General features: G+C 36.9%; 1 protein-coding gene across 15 annotated transcripts in view; it reads right to left on the minus strand.

Moving 5' to 3' along the window:
* DNAH14 (dynein axonemal heavy chain 14) overlaps positions 1–22,435 on the minus strand; it is a 499,118-nt gene that overhangs the window by 315,837 nt on the left and 160,846 nt on the right. For 11 of the 15 annotated variants that reach the window (XM_054519536.1, XM_054519533.2, XM_054519594.1 and 8 more), the window contains exons 22-23: positions 11,462–11,583; positions 7,799–7,970 (exon numbers count right to left, since the gene is read on the minus strand). In XM_054519536.1, coding sequence (XP_054375511.1) covers positions 7,799–7,970; positions 11,462–11,583 — 294 coding nt within the window. Of the gene's footprint in view, positions 1–4,135; positions 4,298–7,798; positions 7,971–11,461; positions 11,584–22,435 lie in introns of those variants that run through there. The other 4 variants (XM_054519621.1, XM_054519628.1, XM_054519623.1 and 1 more) reach the window with 2 other exon arrangements.

Genomic DNA, 22,435 nt, shown 5'->3' on the forward strand with positions numbered 1-22,435 from the left:
AAATACTTTTAAACTATCCATCTGACAAGGGATTAATAACTATTAATAGAATATACATGGAGTTCAAACAGCTCTATAGGAAAAAATGTAATAATAATTTAATAATCTGATTTTAAAATGGGCAAAAGATCTGAACAGACATTTCTCAAAAGAAGACATACAAATGGCAACCAGGTTGTATTAGTCAGGGTTCTCTAGAGGGACAGGACTAATAGGACAGATGTATATATGAAAGGGAGTTTATTAAGGAGTATTGACTTACACGGTCACAAGGTGAAGTCCCACAATAGGCCTTCTGCAAGCTGAGAAGAAAGGAAGCCAGTTAGAATCCCAAAACCTCAAAGGTAGGGAAGCCAACAGTGCAGCCTTCAGTCTGTGGCTGAAGGCCTGAGAGCCCCTGGCAAACCACTGGTGTAAGTCCAAGAGTCCAAAAGCTGAAGAACTTGGAGTCTGATGTTCAAGGGCAGGAAGCATCCAGCAAGGGAGAAAGATAAAGGCCAGAAGACTCAGCCAGTCTAGTCCTTCCACGTTCCTCTGCCAGTTTTTATCCTAGCGGCACTGGCAGCTGATTAGATGGTGTCTACCCAGATTGAGGGTGGGTCTGGCTCTCCCAGTCCACTGACTCAAATGTTAATCTCCTTCGGCAACAACCTCACAGACACACCCAAGAACAATACTTTGCATCCTTTAATCCAGTAAAGTTGACACTCAATACTAACCATCACACAGGTATATGAAAAAGTGTTTATTATCACTGATCATCAAGGAAATGCAAATCAAAGTGACGATGAGATATCATCTCACTTCAGTTAAAATGGCTTTTTTCCAAAAGACAGGCAATAAAAAATGTTGGCAAGGATATAGAGAAAAGGGAACCCTTGTACACTGTTTGTGGGAATGTAAATTAGTACAACCACTATGGAGAACAGTTCGGAAGTTCCTCAAAAAACTAAAAATACAGATACCATAAGATTCAGCAATTCAGGTATCCATGGCAGGTGGGGTTCTCGTTCTGTGCTTTGGAGAGCCTCTGCCTCTGTCTCCATACAGAGGAGCTTCTTCCTTTTTTCTTCCCACTTCTATCTTGCCTACTAAACTCTGGGCTCCTTAAAACCACTCCATGTATGTCCGTGGTGTTTTGTCTAAGCCGGCATGAGGACAAAGAACCTTGGTGTTCCTCCACTCATCGGAGCCATATCAGTAAGTTTTTGTTGAAAGCCAGGTGTCAGGTAAAAGGAACTCAGTTTCAGTCACATGTTGAAAAAGACTAAAGCAGCACGCAGCTGGACATCTGAGAACGGACAGACTGCCTCCTCAAGTGGGTCCCTGACCCCCGAGTAGCCTAACTCGGAGGCACCCCCTAGTAGGGGCAGACTGAGACCTCACACGGCCGGGTACTCCTCTGAGACAAAACTTCCAGAGGAACGATCAGGCAGCAACATTTGCTGCTCACTAATATCCGCTGTTCTGCAGCCTCCGCTGCTGATACCCAGGCAAACAGGGTCTGGAGTGGACGTCCAGCAAACTCCAACAGACCTGCAGCTGAGGGTCCTGACTGTTAGAAGGAAAACTAACAAACAGAAAGGACATCCACACCAAAACCCCATCTGTACGTCACCATCATCAAAGACCAAAGGTAGATAAAACCACAAAGACGGGGAAAAAACAGAGCAGAAAAACTGGAAACTCTAAAAATCAGAGCGCCTCTCCTCCTCCAAAGGAACGCAGCTCCTCCCCAGCAATGGAACAAAGCTGGATGGAGAATGACTTTGACGAGTTGAGAGAAGGCTTCAGACGATCAAACTACTCTGAGCTAAAGGAGGAAGTTCGAACCCATGGCAAAGAAGTTAAAAACCTTGACAAAAAATTAGACGAATGGCTAACTAGAATAACCAACACAGAGAAGTCCTTAAAGGACATGATGGAGCTGAAAACCAAGGCACGAGAACTACGTAACAAATGCACAAGCCTCAGCAGCCAATTTGATCAACTTCATTGATCAAGCCGATGAAGAAAGGGTATCAGCAATGGAAGATCAAGTGAATGAAATGAAGTGAGAAGAAAAGTTTAGAGAAAAAAGAATAAAAAGAAACCAACAAAGCCTCCAAGAAACATGAGACTATGCGAAAAGACCAAATCTACATCTGATTGATGTAACCTGAAAGTGACGGGGAGAATGGAAACAAGTTGGAAAACACTCTGCAGGATATTATCCAGGAGAACTTCCCCAATCTAGCAAGGCAGGCCAACATTCAAATTCAGGAAATACAGAGAACGCCACAAAGATACTCCTTGAGAAGAGCAACTCCAAGACACATAATTGTCAGATTCACCAAAGTTGACACGAAGGAAAAAATGTTAAGGGCAGCCAGAGAGAAAGGTCGGGTTACCCACAAAGGGAAGCCCATCACACTAACAGCTGATCTCTTGGCAGAAACTCTGAAAGCCAGAAGAGAGTGGGGGCCAATATTCAACATTCTTAAAGAAAAGAATTTTCAACCCAGAATTTCATATCCAGCCAAACTAAGCTCCATAAGTGAAGGAGAAATAAAATCCTTTACAGACAAGCAAATGCTGAGAGATTTTGTCACCACCAGGCCTGCCCTACAAGAGCTCCTGAAGGTAGCACTAAACATGGAAAGGAACAACTGGTACCAGCCACTGCAAAAACATGCCAAATTGTAAAGACCATTGAGGCTAGGAAGAAACTGCATCAACTAATGAGCAAAATAACCAGCTAACATCATAATGACAGGATGAAATTCACACATAACAATGGTAACCTGAAATGTAAATGGGCTAAATGCTCCAATTAAAAGACACAGACTGGCAAATTGGATAAAGAGTCAAGACCCATCAGTGTGCTGTATTCAGGAAACCCATCTCATATGCAGAGACACACATAGTCTCAAAATAAAGGGATGGAGGAAGATCTACCAAGCAAATGGAAAACAAAAAAAGGCAAGGGTTGCAATCCTAGTCTCCGATAAAACAGACTTTAAACCAACAAAGATCAAAGGAGACAAAGAAGGCCATTACATAATGGTAAATGGATCAATTCAACAAGAAGAGCTAACTATCCTAAATATATATGCACCCAATACAGGAGCACCCAGATTCAGAAAACAAGTCTTTAGGACCTACAAAGAGACTTAGATTCCCACACAGTAATACTGGAGACTTTAGCACCCCACTGTCAACATTAGACAGATCAACAAGACAGAAAGTTAACAAGGATATCCAGGAATTGAACTCAGCTCTGCACCAAGTGGACCTAATAGACATCTACAGAACTCTCCACCACAAATCAACAGAATATACATTCTTCTCAGCACCACACCGCACTTATTCCAAAATTGACCACATAGTTGGAAGTAAAGCACTCCTCAGCAAATGTAAAAGAACGGAAATTATAACAAACTGTCTCTCAGACCACACTGCAATCAAACTAGAATTCAGGATTAAGAAACTCACTCAAAACCACTCAACTACACGGAAACTGAACAACCTGCTCTTGAATGACTACTGGGTACATAACGAAATGAAGGCAGTAATAACGATGTTCTTTGAAACCAATGAGAACAAAGACACAACATACCAGAATCTCTGGGACACATTCAAAGCAGTGTGTAGAGGGAAATTTATAGCACTCAATGCCCATAAGTGAAAGCAAGAAAGATCGAAAATTGACACCCTAACATCACAATTAAAAGAACTAGAGGAGCAAGAGCAAACACATTCAAAAGCTTGCAGAAGGCAAGAAATAACTAAGATCACAGCAGAACAGAAGGAAATAGAGACACAAAACACCCTTCAAAAAATCAATGAATCCAGGTTTTTTGAAAAGATCAACAAAATTGATACACCGCTAGCAAGACTAATAAAGAAGAAAAAGAGAAGAATCAAATAGACACAATACAAAATGATAAAGGGGACATCACAACCAATCCCACAGAAATACAAACTACCATCAGAGAATACTATCAACACCTCTATGCAAATAAACTAGAAAATCTAGAAGAAATGGATAAATTCCTCAACACATACACCTTCCCAAGACTAAACCAGGAAGAAGTTGGATCCCTGAATAGACCAATAACAGGCTCTGAAATTGAGGCAATAATTAATAGCTTACCAACCAAAAAAAGTCCAGGACCAGATGGATTCACAGCCGAATTCTACCAGAGGTGCAAGGAAGAGCTGGTACCATTCCTTCTGAAGCTATTCCAAACAATAGAAAAAGAGGGAATCCTCCCTAACTCATTTTATGAGGCCAGCATCATCCTGATACCAAAGCCTGGCAGAGACACAACAAAAAAAGAGAATTTTAGACCAATATCCCTGATGAACATCGATGCAAAAATCCTCAATAAAATACTGGCAAACCAAATCCAGCAGCACATCAAAAAGCTTATCCACCATGATCAAGTGGGCTTCATCCCTGGGATGCAAGGCTGGTTCAACATACGCAAATCAATAAATGTAATCCAGCATATAAACAGAACCAATGACAAAAACCAAATGATTATCTCAACAGATGCAGAAAAGGCCTTTGACAAAATTCAACAACACTTCATGCTAAAAACTCTCAATAAATTAGGTATTGATGGGACGTATCTCAAAATAATAAGAGCTATCTATGACAAACCCACAGCCAATATCATACTGAATGGGCAAAAACTGGAAGCATTCCCTTTGAAAAGTGGCAAAAGACAGGGATGCCCTCCCTCACCACTCCTATCCAACATAGTGTTGGAAGTTCTGGCCAGGGCAATTAGGCAGGAGAAGGAAATAAAGGGTATTCAATTAGGAAAAGAGGAAGTCAAATTGTCCCTGTTTGTAGATGACATGACTGTATATCTAGAAAACCCCATCGTCTCAGCCCAAAATCTCCTTAAGCTGATAGGCAACTTCAGCCAAGTCTCAGGATACAAAATCGATGGGCAAAAATCACAAGCATTCTTTACACCAATAACAGACAAACAGAGAGCCAAATCATGAGTGAACTCCCATTCACAATTGCTTCAAAGAGAATAAAATACTTAGGAATCAAACTTACAAGGGACGTGAAGGACCTCTTCAAGGAGAACTACAAACCACTGCTCAATGAAATAAAAGAGGATACAAACAAATGGAAGAACATTCCATGCTCATGGGTAGAAAGAATCAATATCGTGCAAATGGCCATACCATACTGCCCAAGGTAATTTACAGATTCAATGCCATCCCCATCAAGCTACCAGTGACTTTCTTCACAGAATTGGAAAAAACTACTTTAAAGTTCATATGGAACCAAAAAAGAGCCCACATTGCCAAGTCAATCCTAAGCCAAAAGAACAAAGCTGGAGGCATCACACTACCTGACTTCAAACTATACTACAAGGCTACAGTAACCAAAACACCATGGTACTGGCACCAAAACAGAGATATAGGCCAATGGAACAGAACAGAGGCCTCAGAAATAATGCCACATATCTACAACTATCTGATCTTTGACAAACCTGACAAAAAGAAGAAATGGGGAAAGGATTCCCTATTTAATAAATGGTGCTGGGAAAACTGGCTGGCCATATGTAGAAAGCTGAAACTGGATCCCTTTCTTACACCTTATACAAAAATGAATTCAAGATGGATTAAAGACTTAAATGTTAGCCCTAAAACCATAAAAACCCTAGAAGAAAACCTAGGCAATACCATTCAGGACATAGGCATGGGCAAGGACTTCATGTCTAAAACACCAAAAGCAATGGCAACAAAAGCCAAAATTGACAAATGGGATCTAATTAAACTAAAGAGCTTTGCATAGCAAAAGAAATACCATCAGAGTGAACAGGCAACCTACAGAATGGGAGAAAATTTTTGCAATCTACTCATCTGACAAAGGGCTAATATCCAGAATCTACAATGAACTCCAACAAATTTACAAGAAAAAAACAAACAACTCCATTAAAAAGTGGGCGAAGGATATGAACAGACACTTCTCAAAAGAAGACATTTATGCAGCCAAAGACACATGAAAAAATGCTCATCATCACTGGCCATCAGAGAAATGCAAATCAAAACCACAATGAGATCCCATCTCACACCAGTTAGAATGGCAATCATTAAAAAGTCAGGAAACAACAGGTGCTGGAGAGGATGTGGAGAAATAGGAACACTTTTACACTGTTAGTGGGACTGTAAACTAGTTTAATCATTCTGGAAGTGAGTGTGGTGATTCCTCAGGGATCTAGAAGTAGAAATACCATTTGACCCAGCCATCCCATTACTGGGTATATACCCAAAGGATTATAAATCATGCTGCTATAAAGACACATGCACACATATGTTTATTGCAGCACTATTCACAATAGCAAAGACTTGGAACCAACCCAAATGTCCAACAATGATACACTGGATTAAGAAAATGTGGCACATATACACCATGGAATACTATGCAGCCATAAAAAATGATGAGTTCATGTACTTTGTGGGGACATGGATGAAGCTGGAAACCATCATTCTCAGCAAACTATCGCAAGGACAGAAAACCAAACACCGCATGTTCTCACTCATAGGTGGGAAGTGAACAATGAGAACACATGGACACAGGAAGGGGAACATCACACACTGGGTCTGTTGTGGGGTGGGGGGAGGCGGAAGGGATAGCATTAGGAGATATACCTAATGTTAAATGACGAGTTAATGGGTGCAGCACACCAACATGGCACATGTATACATATGTAACTAACCTGCATGTTGTGCACATGTACCCTAAAACTTAAAGTATTAAAAAAAAAAGATTCAGCAATTCCACTGTTAGGTATATACCCAAAAGAAAGGAAATCAGTATATTGAAGACATATCTGCACTCTGTGTTTATTGAAGCACTATTCACAATAACCAAAATTTGGAAGCAACCGAAGTGTCTGTAAACAGATGAATGGATAAAGAAAATGTGATATATATACAAAATGGAGTACTATTCGGCCATAAAAAAGAATGAGCTCTTGTCATCTGCAACAACATGGATGGAACTGGAGGTCATTATGTTAAGTAAAAAAAGCCAGGCACAAAAACACAAACTTCATATGTTCTCATTTATTTGTGGGAGGTAACATTTGAAGCAACTGAAATCATGGAGATAGACAGTAGAAGGATAATAACCAGAGGATAGGAGGAGTAGTGGAGAGAATGAGGGAGAGAGAAGAAGAAGTGGTTAATGGGTACAAAAAACAGAATGAATAAGGTCTAGTATTTGATAGCTGAATGGGGTGACCATACCTAACCATGATTTAATTTTATATTTAAAAATAACTAAAAGATTAACATTGGATAATTTTTAACACAAAGCGTAAGTGCTTGAGGCTATGGATACCCCGTTTACCTTGATGTGATTATTTTATATTGTATGCCTGCATTAAAACATCTCATGTACTCCATAAATATATACACCTACTATGTATCTACAAAAATTAAAAACTAACAATATTTTTAAAAAGTATTAACCTCCTGAAGGAAGTAATGTCTTATATTTAAAAAAAAGATAGGATATCTCTTTTAAAAAATAAAAGGTAAGGGAACCTGGGCACTCAAAAGTTTGATAATTTACCAATGGTCATTTAGATTAGTCCATACACTTTTCCTTTTGATAATAATATTTTTATTAACTCTATAGGTAGTGAGAGTTTAAAAAATTGTTGGCAGCTAGAATAAAGAAAATCTGCACTAGAATTAGCTTCTGCAGTAGATTACATTATGTAACTTTTACTTCACTTTTGTTAAATGATTCACCGCTTTACAATTGCTATAGTTTTACCTCAAGGCTTTTCTTTATATGTTCAAGATGTATATTACAATTTTGCAGAATTTCAAGGACTCCTGCAGAAGTGGTTATCTGCAAAGCATTCTGTTTGTTTTGTATTTTTAACATTATTTTTTTCCACATGGAAATCACTTGAGAGAAAAGTTCTGTTTCTGCTGGGAGTTGCCTTTAAAACAAAATTAGATGTCATTTTATTTTTTTGAAGGCACTATAATTAAAATCGATAATGTAATGCATTGCCACGGAATACTGTTTGAGTTATAAAACATTTGATGTTAAATTTTCTTGATAAATCATCAAAGATACTTTTTAAGTGCCTATTATGTACAAGTGATGTACATGGTAAGAAATGGATAAATTAGACACAACAACCATCATTTAACAAGATTATACTTAGTATACAGTGGAAGACAGATATATAGAAATTCTACATAAGGTAAGTAGAAATAATCTGTGTCCTAAGAAATGTAATAAAACAAAGGGTTACTGACACTCTAGAGCAGAAATGGGATCGTCAAGAGCTTCTTGGAGAAGACATTATTTAATCTGTGTTTTAAAGGAGTAGAGCTTTGATGTGAATAGAAGACAGAGAGGGCATTCAGCTTAGAAGCAAGAGTATAGAGGTATGTATAAAAACACTGAAGCTCTATTAATGGTTATCTCATCTTAGAGGATAAGAAAATGTAAGGGCCATGTCAGCCTTGGTATATAAATTTTCCTTTACAGAATATTATTATTATTTTCTTCCTTTGGAAAAGGGAAGCAAAACCCACATGTGATGTGATAAGCCATTAATATATTAATTTTAGTTTTGTTTCTGTTGTTGTTGGAATTGAATGAGAGAAATATTTTCTATAATTATATAGTTGCATTCTTTCTTTTTTTTCTGTTCACCTATATTTCCCACCCCTCTCCCACCCTAGCCTCAACCTGATTCAAACTCCTCTTGGGTCTGAAGTTGAAGAGGGGAGGAATTTAGAGGGACTTTTTTTCTTCACTCAGCTAGTGTTACTTTGAATCCTCTTTTGCCTCTTACATGCTCTCTGTCATGGCAGGTATCCATAAAGTATATTGCTGGAGATTTCAGAGTACCCCAACAGGAACCTCTATATTGCACCATTCATTGGCTCTTGCCAGCTGACCTCTTACAACCATTCCTCAAGCTCCTGCTCTAAGTAGTATACTTCTGGGATTCCCTTATTCTGCCATTTTTGGGTGGAGATCTTTCAAGATGGCTCTAGCTTGGAAACCCCTGCTATGTCTGTCAGCATTTCTCAGTTTCTGCACTGTTGACATTTTGGACTACATAATTCTGGTTGGTGTGGGGGGCTGGGGGTAGGGAGAGGTTCTGGTGCATTGTAGAATGTTTAACAATATCCTGGCCTATACCCACTAGATGCCAGTAGTATCCCCTCAGTTGTGACAAGTAAAAATGTTTCCAGACTTTGTGAAATGTCCCCCAGAGGTCAAAAAATCACCTCTGGTTGAAAACCACTGGTCTAAGATAACCATGTATTCCTGCACTTCTTCCTTGCCCTGTTATTAAAGGCTGCTTTAGAATTCTCCAGAGACGAGGCAAGTGCTAGTTTCTAATGTCCCTACACTCTAGGGAAATACATGTCAAGATTTCCCAAGAACCCTTCCACTATTATCTCATTCTCTATCTTGCCTGATGGACCTAAAAGTTTTCTGTAGCTCAGCAAAAATCCTATCAAGGAGGAGACTTCAGTCTCACTTTCTCTTAAGCACCCTTCCAATATCTCTGGGATGTCCTAGCACAGCCCTCATAGTTAGTTTGGAGCTCTGGTAAATGGCACTGCATTCTATACTCTCACATATTCCCATTAGAGAGTCTGCCCCTTTAATGAATCTCTTGTCCCATTCTTCTTCTTCATGCTTTCTCCCTGGTATCAGGGCTCATCATCCTGCTCCATTACTCACAGGCAGATCCACTATAGACACACTTTTTCTTTTCTTTAGACCTATTAGATAGATGCCTTCAGAATCCATAGTTGAAAACATCTTTTTCAACTTCAGAAAATCCTATAAAGGAACCATTTAGTGACACTTTGAACTCTCTTGCCTAGAATTCTAATCTTTAGTAAAAGGTAGTATTAAAGTTTAAACTTAAGGCTCAAAGTTGTTGTATCCATAAGGACATACACCTTAGATATGTGGTTTCACCTTTGAGAACTTTCAGAATAACTACTGATCAATCAAATAGAATAATCCCAAGCATTCATATGATAAGAAATATACATGTATAACAAAATGGATATTGTTCCTCACAAAGCAATACTCAAATTTAAACAGTTCCCTTTTGCAATCTTCTAACGGCTTCCCTTTGTCTCCAAAATAAAATACAAAATACTTGACATATTATTCAAGATTTTCCATTGCTATAATAGGCCTTTCAAATACACACCCAATGTTTTCCTACCTTATTTCGGAATGGCTCCTAAACTAGCTTGTATGATTTGCTGTCAATAGTTTAAATTCTGCCTAATTTATTTGTCTCAACTTGAGTACCCTTAAGACCAATCACTTTACAAAGTTAGAGGTCAATGAATTTGAATGGTATGCTGTTCTTTAAAGGTAGAATTTTTAACAACTGCCCAGGCCCTCTATTCTTCCATCTGGCTCAAAGTAATAGTAATAAATTGTTTTTTTTGTTTGTTTGTTTGTTTTCTTGAAACAGTCTCTCTCTGTGGTATGGATCTGGCTGGAGTGCCATCGTGCAGTCACGGCTCATTGCAGCCATGGCCTTCTGGATCCAAGCCATCCTCTCACCTCGACCTCCCAAGTAGCTGGGTGGGACCACAGGCATGTGCTAACAAACCTGGCTGTTTTGTTTGTTTGTTTGTTTTTAAGACATGGGTTTCCCTACGTTGTCCAAGATGTCCTCAAACTCCTGTGCTCAGGTGATCTTGGCCTCCCAAAGTGTTGGGATTACAGGCATGAGCCATCACACTCAGCCTAAGAAATTCTTATTAATGTATGAATGCTACTAAAAACATGTTTATTATTCACATCAAAACCACATTAATATTCCAGAATGAAAGAGACACATAATATTGTAGTTCTGGGATTATAATGATGTATTTGACACTTTTTTTTTTTATACAGAGTCTCGCTCTGTCACCCAGGCTGGAGTGCAGTGGCACAATCTTGGCTTAGTGCATCCTCCACCTCCCAAGTTCAAGTGATTCTCCTGCCTCAGCCTCCTGAATAGCTGGGATTGCAGATGCCCACCACCATGCCCACCTGGTTTTTTTATGTTTAGTAAAGACAGGGTTTTACCATGTTGGCCAGGCTGGTCTTGAACTCCTGCCCTCAAGTGATCCACCTGCCTCGGCCTCCCAAAATGCTGAGATTACAGGCATGAGTGAACGTGCCCAGCCAATAATGATGTATTAACACTTCTTTCTGAAGCTCTTTATATTTTTATACCAATAGTCAAGTAATAAGGCTTACAGAAATGATGCTTATAATCTCTTATGAAAGAAAAATAATAATGATTCAGCAAATTATACTCCTATGTCTGTAGGTAGGATAGGATAGTTTGTTCATTGAAGAAATGATTTCTCAAAAATTAAAGAAAATAAATTACTCACAATGTATTTTTAACCTGTATATGGTATATTTTAGGTATTTTACCTTCGTATTTCTGAAGAATGAAAGACTGGTTCAAGGTAAAGCCAATTTCTTTGACAATTCATCCATTCCTCAAGGGTGTAAGAAAAGAGAGTCAAGTTTTGATCCCATTCATTCACAAGATCCTACAATGATAAAAACATACACACATACAAATCTAAATATATAAAATTATTCTTTAAGAGTTACATAACAGAAACAGATCAAAGGTGATTATCAGTCATTGACATACAGAAAATAATTAATAGAAGGTCACATAAATGAATACAGATCTAATTATATTTAGTTTTAGGAGAGGTTTAAGATGTCCTGTTCATCCATTTTCTGTCATATTTATTATACAACATGCAAATCTTTTTGTAAAAGATTTGAGTAACACACATACATATGTAGAAATTAACATGAATGTCTAGCACTCAACACTTATTTCCTACTTCTTATCACAGACGAAACATAACCAGGAATGTGATATGCATATTACTTCAGTCCTTTCTTTAAGCATAATTTCACATATAGATGCACATATAATATCCTGAATGTATTACATAAATATAAATACAACCATATTATATACATTGTTTTATAACTTGCATTTTATAACAAATAATGTCTTCTAGAGAGGTTTTATGTCAGTACTTATACGTTTTCTTCAGTATTTTAATGATTTCAGGAAATTCCATTGTATGCCTATAATGTCTTTTTCCAACTGCTATGTTTATTAAAGTAATAGGAAAATGGTCAAAAATAAATTAATACTAAAAGGCTTATTTGGAAACCAGTGGACTTGCCCATCCCCTAACTCTCTGGCTCCTCATGGGGAACCATTTATAACTCATTTATATTTGACTTCTGGTACTTACCTCCATATTTCTTACTTTTTAACTTTATTTTATATTTCAATAGCTTTATTAAGGTATCACTGATACACAAGAAACTGCACATATTTAAAGTATACAATTTTGGCCGGGCACGGTGGCTCACATCTGTAATCCCAGCACTCTGGGAGGCTGAGGTGCGCAGGTCACTTGAGGTCAGGAGTTTGAGACCAGCCTGGCCAACATGGTGAAACCCCGTCTCTACTAAAAATACAACAACAACAACAATAACAACAACAAATTAGCCAGGCATGGTGGCGGGTGCTGGTAATCCCAGATACTCGGGAGGCAGAGGCAGGCGAAATGCCTGAACCCAGGAGGTGGAGTTTGCAGTGGGCGGAGACTGCACCACGGCACTCCAGCCTGGGTGACAAAGCAAGACTCCATCTCAAAAATAAATAAATTAATTAAAGTATACAATTTTATGAATTTTAACATGTTCTTCTACCTGTGAAATGATCACTACAATCAAGATAACAAACATATCCATTACCCTGAAAGCATTCTTTGTGTCCTGTTGGAATTCCTTCCTCCTATCCCTGCCTACCCTAACACCAGGCAACCACTGATCTACTTTCTGAAACTATAGTTTGTATTTTCCAGAATTTTATATAAACAGGATCATACAACATGTATTCGCTTTGCTCTGACTTCTTTCACTTAGCATAATTATTTTGAGATTGATCCATATTGTTACACATATCAATAGTTCATTCCCTTTTTCTGTATAACTTTTAGGTTCAGGAGTACATGTACAGGTTATACAAGTAAATTGCATGTCACGGGGATTTGGTATACAGATTATTTTGTTACCCAGGTAATAACATAGCACACAATAGGTAGCTTTTTAATTCTCACCCTTCTCCCACCCTCCACCTTCAAGTAGGCCCCAGTGTCTGTTGTTCCATTCTTCGTGTCCATGTATACTCAATGTTTAGCTCCCATTTATGAGTGAGAACATGTGATATTTGGTTTACTGTTCCTGTCTTAGTTTGCTTAGGAAAATGACCTCCATCTCCATCCAAGATGTTACAAAGAATATGATCTCATTCTTCTTTTATGGCTGCATAGTATCCCTTGGGGTATATGTACCACATTTTCTTTATCCAGTCTACTGTTGATGGGCATTTAGGTTAATTCCACGTCTTTGCTATTGTGAATAGTGCTGTGATGAACATAAGCGTGCATGTGTCTTTATGATAGAACAATTTTATATTCCTTTGGGTACATACTCAATAATGGGATTGCTAGGTTGAATGGTAGTTCTGTTTTAGGTACTTGGAGAAATCACCACACTAATTTACATCCCCATCAGCAATGTATAAGTATTCCCTTTTCTCTGCAACCTCACCGGCATCTGTTATTTTTTGACCTTTTAATAATGGCCATTCTGACTGGTGTGAGACGGTATCTTATTATGGTTTTGATTTGTATTTCTCTCATGATTAGTGATGAGAAATTTTTCATATGCTTGTTGGCCATGTGTATGTCTTCTTTTGAAAAGTGTTTGTTCGTGTCCTTTACCCACTTTTTAATGGGGTTGTTGTTTGGTTTTTTTGGCCTGTAAATGTGTTTAAGTTCCTTATAGATTCTGGATATTATACCTTCATCAGATGCATAGTTTGCAAAAATTTTCTCCCATGCTATAGGTTGTCTGTTTACTCTGTTGATAGTGTTGTGTTTTTTGTTTTTTTTGTTTTTTGTTTTTTGTTTTTTTTTTTGCTGTGCAGAAGCTCTCTAGTTTAATTAGGTCCCATTTGTCAATTTTTGTTTGTATTGCAACTGCTTTTGGTGACTTTATGAAATCTTTGCCTTGGCCCCTAGAATGGTATTTCCTAGGTTATTTCCTAGGAAATGGTATTTCCTAGGTTATTTTCCAGGGCTTTTACAGATTTAGGTTTTACAGTTAAGTCTTTAATCCATGTTTAGTTGATTTTTGTATATGCCGAAAGGAAGGGTTCCAGTTTCAATCTTCTGCATATGGCTAGCCAGTTATTCCACTTATTCCATAGAATATAAAATTCTTCCCCTATGCCTTGTTTTTGTTAACTTTGTCAAAGATCAGATGGTCGTAGGTATGCGGCTTTATTTCTGGGCTCTCTATTCTGTTCACTGTTCTATGTGTCTGCTTTTGTACCAGTACCATGCTGTTGTGGTTACTATAGCCTTGAAGTATAGTTTGAAGTTAGGTGATGTAATGCCTCCAGCTTTGTTCTTTTGCTTAGTATTGACTTGGCTATTTGGGCTCTTTTTTGGTTCCATATGAATTTTAAAACATTTTTCTAATTCTGTGAAGAATGTCACTGGTAGCATGATAAGAACAGCACTGAATCTGTAAAACGCTTTGGGCAGTATGGCCATTTTAGTAATATTGATTCTTCCTATCCATGAGCATGGAATGGTTTCCTCTTTTGTGTCATCTCTGATTTCTTTGAGCAATGCTTTGTAATTCTTGTAAAGATGTTTCACTTTCCTGGTTTGCTGTATTCCTGGTATCATATTCTTTTTGTGACTATTGTGAATGGGACTGCATTCTTGATTTGGCTCTCAGGTTGGATGTTGTTGGTGTATAGAAATGCTACTGATTTTTGTACATTAATTTTGTATCCTGAAACTTTGCTGAAGTTGTTTATCAGATCTAGGAGCTTTTGTGCAGAAATTGTGGCATTTTCTAGGTATAGAATCACATGGTCTACAAACAGAGACAATTTGACTTCCTTTTTTCCTATTTGGATGTCTTTCATTTCTTTCTCTTCCCTAATTGCCCTGGCTAGAACTTCTAGCACCATGTTGAATAGGAGTGATGAGAGATAGCATCCTTGTCTTCTTCTAGTCTTCAAGGGGAATGCTTCCAGCTTTTGCTTATACAGTATGATGTTGGCTGTGGGTTTGTCATATATGGCTTTTATCATTTTGAAGTATGTTCCTTGAAAGCCTAGCTTGTTGAGGGTTTTTAACATAAAGGAATGTTGAATTTTATCGAAAGCTTTTTCTGCATCTATTGAGATAATCATGTGATTTTTGTTTTTAGTTCTGTTTATGTAATGAATCACATTTATTCATTTGTGTATGCTGAACCAACTTTGCATCCCAGGATAAAGTCTGCTTCATCAGAGTGGCTTAGATTTTTTGATGTGCTGCTGGGTTCAGTTTGCTAGTATTTTTATGTGCATGTTTGTCAAGGATATTGGCCTGAAGTATTTTTTCATTGTGTTCTGCCAGGTTTTGGTATCAGGATGATTCTGGCATCACAGAATGAGTCAGGGAGGAGTCCCTCCTCCTGAACTTTTCGGAATCATTTCAGTAGGAATGGTACCAGCTCCTTTATACATGTGGTAGAATTTGGCTGTGATCTATTCTTGAGCTTTTTATTACAGATTCAATTTTGGAACTCATTACTGGTCTGTTCAATTATTCAATTTCTTCCTGGATCAGTCTTTGGAGGTTGTATGCACCCAGAAATTCATCTTTCTTCTAGTGTTTCCAGTCTGTGTGCATAGCGGTGTTCATAGTAGTATCTAAAGGTTTCTTCTATTTCTGTCAGATCAGTGGTAATGTCCCCTTTGTCATTTATAATTGTGTTTATTTGGATCTTCTCTATTTTTTCTTATGATTGTAGCTAGACGTCTATGTATCTTAATTTTTTCAAATTACCAACTCCTCAACTCAGTCTTTTGGATGGCTTTCCACATCTCAATTTCCTTCAGTTCAGCTCTGGTTTTGGTCATTTATTATCTTCTCCTAGCTTTGGGGTTGGTTTGCTCTTGTTTCTCTAATTCCTCTAGTTGTGTTGTTAGGTTGTTAATTTGAGCTCTTTCTTTTTCATGTGGGAGTTTAGTGCTATAAACTTCCCTGTTAACACTACATTAGCTGTATCCCAGAGATTCTGGTATGTTGTATATTTGTTCTCATTAGTTTCAAAGAATTTCTTTTCTTAAATTTTATTTTATTATTATTATACTTTAAGTTTTAGGGTACATGTACACAATGTGCAGGTTAGTTACATATGTATACATGTGCCATGCTGGTGTGCTGCACCCATTAACTCGTCATTTAGCATTAGGTATATCTCCTAATGCTATCCCTCCCCCCTCCCCCCACCCCACAACAGTCCCCAGAGTGTGATGTTCCCCTTCCTGTGTCCATGTGTTCTTATTGTTCAATTCCCACCTATGAGTGAGAACATGCGGTGTTTGGTTTTTTGTCCTTACGATAGTTTACTGAGAATGATGATTTCCAGTTTCATCCATGTCCTTACAAAGGACGTGAACTCATCATTTTTTATGGCTGCATAGTATTCCATGGTGTATATGTGCCACATTTTCTTAATCCAGTCTATGATTGTTGGACATCTGGGTTAGTTCCAAGTCTGCTATTGTGAATAGTGCCACAATAAACATACGTGTGCATGTGTCTTTACAGCAGCATGATTTATAGTCCTTTGGGTATATACCCAGTAATGGGATGGCTGGGTCAAATGGTATTTCTAGTTCTAGATCCCTGAGGAATCGTCACACTGACTTCCACAATGGTTGAACTAGTTTACAGCCCCACCAACAGTGTAAAAGTGTTCCTATTTCTCCACATCCTCTCTAGCACCTGTTGTTTCCTGACTTTTTAATGATCGCCATTCTAACTGGTGTGAGATGGTATCTCACTGTGGTTTTGATTTGCATTTCTCCGATGGCCAGTGATGGTGAGCATTTTTTCATGTGTTTTTTTGGCTGCATAAATGTCTTCTTTTGAGAAGTGTCTGTTCATGTCCTCCGCCCACTTTTTGATGGGGTTGTTTGTTTTTTTCTTGTAAATTTGTTGGAGTTCATTGTAGATTCTGGATATTAGCCCTTTGTCAGATGAGTAGGTTGTGAAAATTTTCTCCCATTCTGTATGTTGCCTGTTCACTCTGATGGTAGTTTCTTTTGCTGTGCAGAAGCTCTTTAGTTTAATTAGATCCCATTTGTCAATTTTGGCTTTTGTTGCCATTGCTTTTGGTGTTTTAGACATGAAGTCCTTGCCCATGCCTATGTCCTGAATGGTAATGCCTAGGTTTTCTTCTAGGGTTTTTATGGTTTTAGGTCTAACGTTTAAGTCTTTAATCCATCTTGAATTCATTTTTGTATAAGGTGTAAGGAAGGGATCCAGTTTCAGCTTTCTACATATGGCTAGCCAGTTTTCCCAGCACCATTTATTAAATAGGGAATCCTTTCCCCATTGCTTGTTTTTCTCAGGTTTGTCAAAGATCAGATGATTTCTCTCTTAATTTCATTATTTACCCAATAGTCATTCAGGATCAGGTTATTCAATTTCCACGTAATTGTATGGTTTTGAGAAATTTTCTTAGTATTGATTTCTATTTTTATTGCACTGTGGACTGAGTGTGGTTGGTATGATTTAACTATTTTAAATTTGCTGAGAATTGTTTTATGTGCCATGTACATATGAGAAGATTCTGTTGTTTTGGGGTGAAAAGTTCTGCAGATTTCTATTAGGTCCATTTGATCAAGTGCAAAGTTCAGGTCCTGAATATCTTTGTTAATTTTCTGCCTCAATAATCTAATACTGTCAGCAGGGCATTGAATTCTCTCACTATTATTGTGTCAATATCTAAGTCTCTTCCTAGGTCTTTAAGAACTTGCTTTATAAATCTGGGTGCTCCTGTGTTGGGTGCACATATATTTAGAATAGTTAGGTCTTCCTGTTGAATTGAACCCTTTACCATTATGTAAAGCCCTTCTTTGTCTTTTTTGATCTTTGTTGGTTTTAAAAGTTGCTTTTGTCTGAAATTAGAATACCAACCCCTGCTTTTTTCTGTTTACTGTTTTCTTGGTAGATTTTTCTCCATCCTTTTCTTTGACCCTATAATGTCATTGCAGTTAAGATGGGTCTCTTGAAGACAGTACGTTATTGGGTCTTATTTATCCAACTTACCACTCTTTGCCTTTTAATAGGGGTAGACTGTTTACATTCAAGGTTAGTAGTGATATGTGTACATTTGATTCTGTCATTGTGTTGTTAGCTGGGTATTATTCAGACTTGATTGTGTAGTTGCTTTATAGTGGCAATGGTCTATGTATTTAAGTGTGTATTTTAATGATCAGTAGTAGTCTTTCCTTTTCTTATTTAGCACTCCCTTCAGGACCTCTTTTAAGGCAGGTTTAGTGGTAACAAATTCCCTCAGCATTTGCTTGTCTGAAAATGATCTTATTTCTCCTTTGCTTATGAAATCTAATTTGGCTGGATATGCAAATATTGGTTGGAATTTCTATTTTGTAAGAATTCTGAATATAGGCCTCAATCTCTTTTGGCTTGTAGGGTTTCTACTGAAAGGTCTGCTCTTAACCTGATAGGGTTTCCTTTGTAGAGCTGCCCCTTCTCTCTAGCTGCCTTTATTTTTTCTTTTTTCCAACTTGGAGAATCTGACGATTATGTGTCTTGGAAATGGTCATCTTGTATTGTATCTCACAGGGGTTCTCTGTGTTTCCTGAATTTGAGTGTTGGCCTCTAGTAAAGTTGAAGAAATTTTCATGAACAATATCCTGAAATATGTTTTCTAAGTTGTTTTCTTTCTCTCCCTCTCAGGAACACCAATGAATCATAGATTTGATTTCTTTACATAATCCTATATTTCTTGAAGGTTTTGTTCACTCTTAATCTTTTTTGGTTATTTTTAATTTCCTTTTTAATGCTAAGTAGTATTCTAAAGTATATGTATACATGTATGATAATGCTTATCACTTACCTGTTGTACACTTGGGCTGTTTCCAGTTTTTACTGTTACTAATAAAGCTGTTATGAACATTCCATTTACAAGTCTTTCTATAAACCTAGCTTTCCTTTCTCTTGGGTAAATATCTAGGAGTGAAATAACTGGATCATAAGACAGATGTATTTTTAACTTTTTAAGTGCTTGTAACATTTTACATTCCGTACAGCAGTGTGTGAGAGTTCTAATTCCTGAACATCCACACCAACACTTGGGATGATCTTTCATTAGTCATTTCTTAAGGCGTGTAGTGGTATCTCATGATAGTACCATCTCCCTAATGCAGTTAAGCATCTTTTAATGTGTTTCTTTTCCATTCATATATCCACTTTGGTAAAGTCTCTATTTTAATATTTTGCCCATCTCTTTACAGGATTGTTTTGTTTTCTTATCACTGAATTTTGAGAGTTCTTTATATATTCTGGATACAAGTCCTTTATCAGATGTATGCTTTATAAATATTTTCTCCCAGTTTCTGGTTTATATTTTTATTCACTTAAAAGTGTCTTTATAGGAGCATAAATTTTTAATTTTGATGAAATCTAATACATAAATTTTCCTTCTATGGATAGTGCTTTTGGCGCCATATTGAAGAAATCTGCCTAAAGCAAGGTCACAAAAATATCTCTTATGTTTTTCTCAAAGTTTTATAGTTTTAGGTTTTGCATTTAGGTCCATAATCCTTTTATGTGTTAAATGTTGTGTATGTTGTAAGATGTGGCTTAAGGGTTTTTTGTTTGTTTTGCATATGATTGTTCAATTATGCTAGCACAATTCCTTTAAAAATTGGCTGTTTTTTCTCTGAATTATCTTTGCATATTTGTTGAAAATCAGTTGTCCATATGCATGTGGGTCTATTTCTGTACTCTCTCTTTCTTGTCTATCTTTAAACCAAAAAATACTGTTTTGATAACTGTGGCCTTATAATGAGCCTCTGAATAGGTAGTTTTAATCCTCCAACTTTGTTCTTCTTTTGTAAAATTGTTTACACTATTCTAGGACCTTTACATTTCCACAAGAATTGTAGAATCAGCTTGTCAATTTCTACAAGTAGTCTGCTAGGATTCTGATTAGGATTATATTGAATCTAGAGATCCATTTGGTGATATTTGACATCTTTATTAGGTCTTTCAATGGATGAACACAATGTATCTTCCATTTTTTTAAGTCTTCTTTCTCTCTGCAGGGTTTTGAAGCTTTTTTTGTGCAGATCTTATACATTTTTCTCAGGTTTATATATCTTATTTTTATGCTATTTCTCAATGCCAGTATATACAAAGAATTTGACTTTGTATACTAATCACGTATCCTGCAAACTTGCTAAAATAAGTTTTATTTAGTTTGTAAATTTTGTTTGATTTTTTTACATAGGTAATCATGTCATCTGAATACAAATAATATTTTACTTCTTCTTTTTCAATCTGGACATCTTTTATTTCTCTTTCTTACTTCAGTACACTGGCTGGAAACTCCAGTAAAATGCAGAATAGAATTGGTAAGGGAGAACATCCTTATTTCATCTTAGGGGAAAAGTGTTCAGTCTTTCACCATTAAGGACAATATGTTTTTCATAGATGTTCTTTATTCAGGATGTTATCTTCTATTCTTAATTTGTTGAGAGATATTTCAATCAGGAATGAATGTTGAATTCTGTAAAATTTTTTTTAACATGTACTGAGAATATCACCTGGTTTTTCTGTTTATGTTTAATATGGCAAATTATAGATTGATTTTTGAATGTTAAACCAACCTTGCATTTCTCAAATTAATCTCTCTTGTTAATAATACAACATTCTCTATATATTGATGGACTTGATTTGGAAATTTTTTTTAGAATGTTTGCATCTATATTTAAGAGGGCTATTGATTTCTAGTTTTTAAAAATTTTTTAAATATCTCCTTTCTAAATCTGTTTTTTCTTTTCTTTTCTTTTCTTTCTCTCTCTTTCTTTTTTTTTTTTTTTTTTTTTTTTTTTTTTTTTGACGGAGTTTTGCTCTTGTTGCCCAGGCTGGAGGGCAAAGACACGATCTTGGCTCACTGCAACCTCTGCCTCCTGGGTTCAAGCGATTCTCCTGCCTCAGCCTTCCAAGTAGCTGGGATCACAGGCACCTGCCACCACACCCAGCTAATTTTTGTATTTTTAGTAGAGACAAGGTTTCACCATGTTGGCCAGGTTGGTCTCAAACTCCTGACTTCAGGTGATCCGCCCGCCTCGGCCTCCCACAGTGCTGGAATTACAGGCATGAGCCATCACACCCAGCCTGTTTTCTTATAATATCTTTGTCTTGCTTTGGTATCAGGGTAATACTGGCCTCATAGAATGTGTTAGGGAGGATTCCTTTCTCTACACTTTTCTGAAAAAGTTGGTGCATAACCGGTATTATTTTTTCCTTAAATGAAATTAAATTCCTTAAAAAGAAATAGCACAAGCCATCTGGGTCAAGACTATTCCTTGTAGGAAAGTTTTAAACTGTTTTTAACTACCAATTAAATATCTTTAGTACATATTATGGTTATTCCAGTTATCCATTTCTTCTTGAGCAAGCTTTAGTAATTTGCGTATTTTAAGGAATTTGTCCATTTCATCTAAGTAACTTAAATTTATTAACTTAAAAGTTGTTTTTAATATTTCAGTTTACCTTTTATATCTTCAGAATCCGTAGTAACGTCACCTCTTCTATTCCTAGTATTGGTCATTTGTCTATTTTCCCCACTGGTTTTGAGAAATTATGATGTTTCTTGTGCTTAGAATTTATTGAGTGTAAATCTATGTCTTTATGGTTTTCAAAACATTTGGAAAATTTCTGGTCATTATTTTCTCAGTATTTTTTTCTGTTTCTCCCTCTCACTCCTCCTCTTGGGGAACTCCAATTATTTGTCTAGTAGGTTGCCTGAAGCTTTCCCACAGCTCACTGATGCTCTTTTCATTTTTAACATTTCTCTTTCTCCCTATGTTTCATATGGAATCATTTCCAATGTTATATTTTTAAATTCACCAATCTTTTCTTCTGTCCTGTTTAATCTGTGTTAATTTCATCCAATGTATTTTTCACTTCAGACATTGTAGTTTTCATCTCCAGAAGTTTAATTTTGGTCCTTTTTATATTTTTACCTCTCTACTTGACTTTTTAACATATGGAATAAATTTATAACCATTTTAATGTCCTTTTCTCTATTTTAATAACTGTGTCAGTTCAGATTCAATTTCCATTGGTTAAGTTTTCATCATGAGTTCTATTTTTGGTTCTTTTTTGCATGTCTACTAATCCTTGATGGCATTCTAGAAATTGTACATTTTATCTTATTGGGTACTGGATATTATTATATTCCTATAGTCTT

This window comes from Pongo abelii, chromosome 1 (genome assembly GCF_028885655.2).
Source record: "Pongo abelii isolate AG06213 chromosome 1, NHGRI_mPonAbe1-v2.0_pri, whole genome shotgun sequence".
Lineage (NCBI taxonomy): Eukaryota > Metazoa > Chordata > Mammalia > Primates > Hominidae > Pongo > Pongo abelii.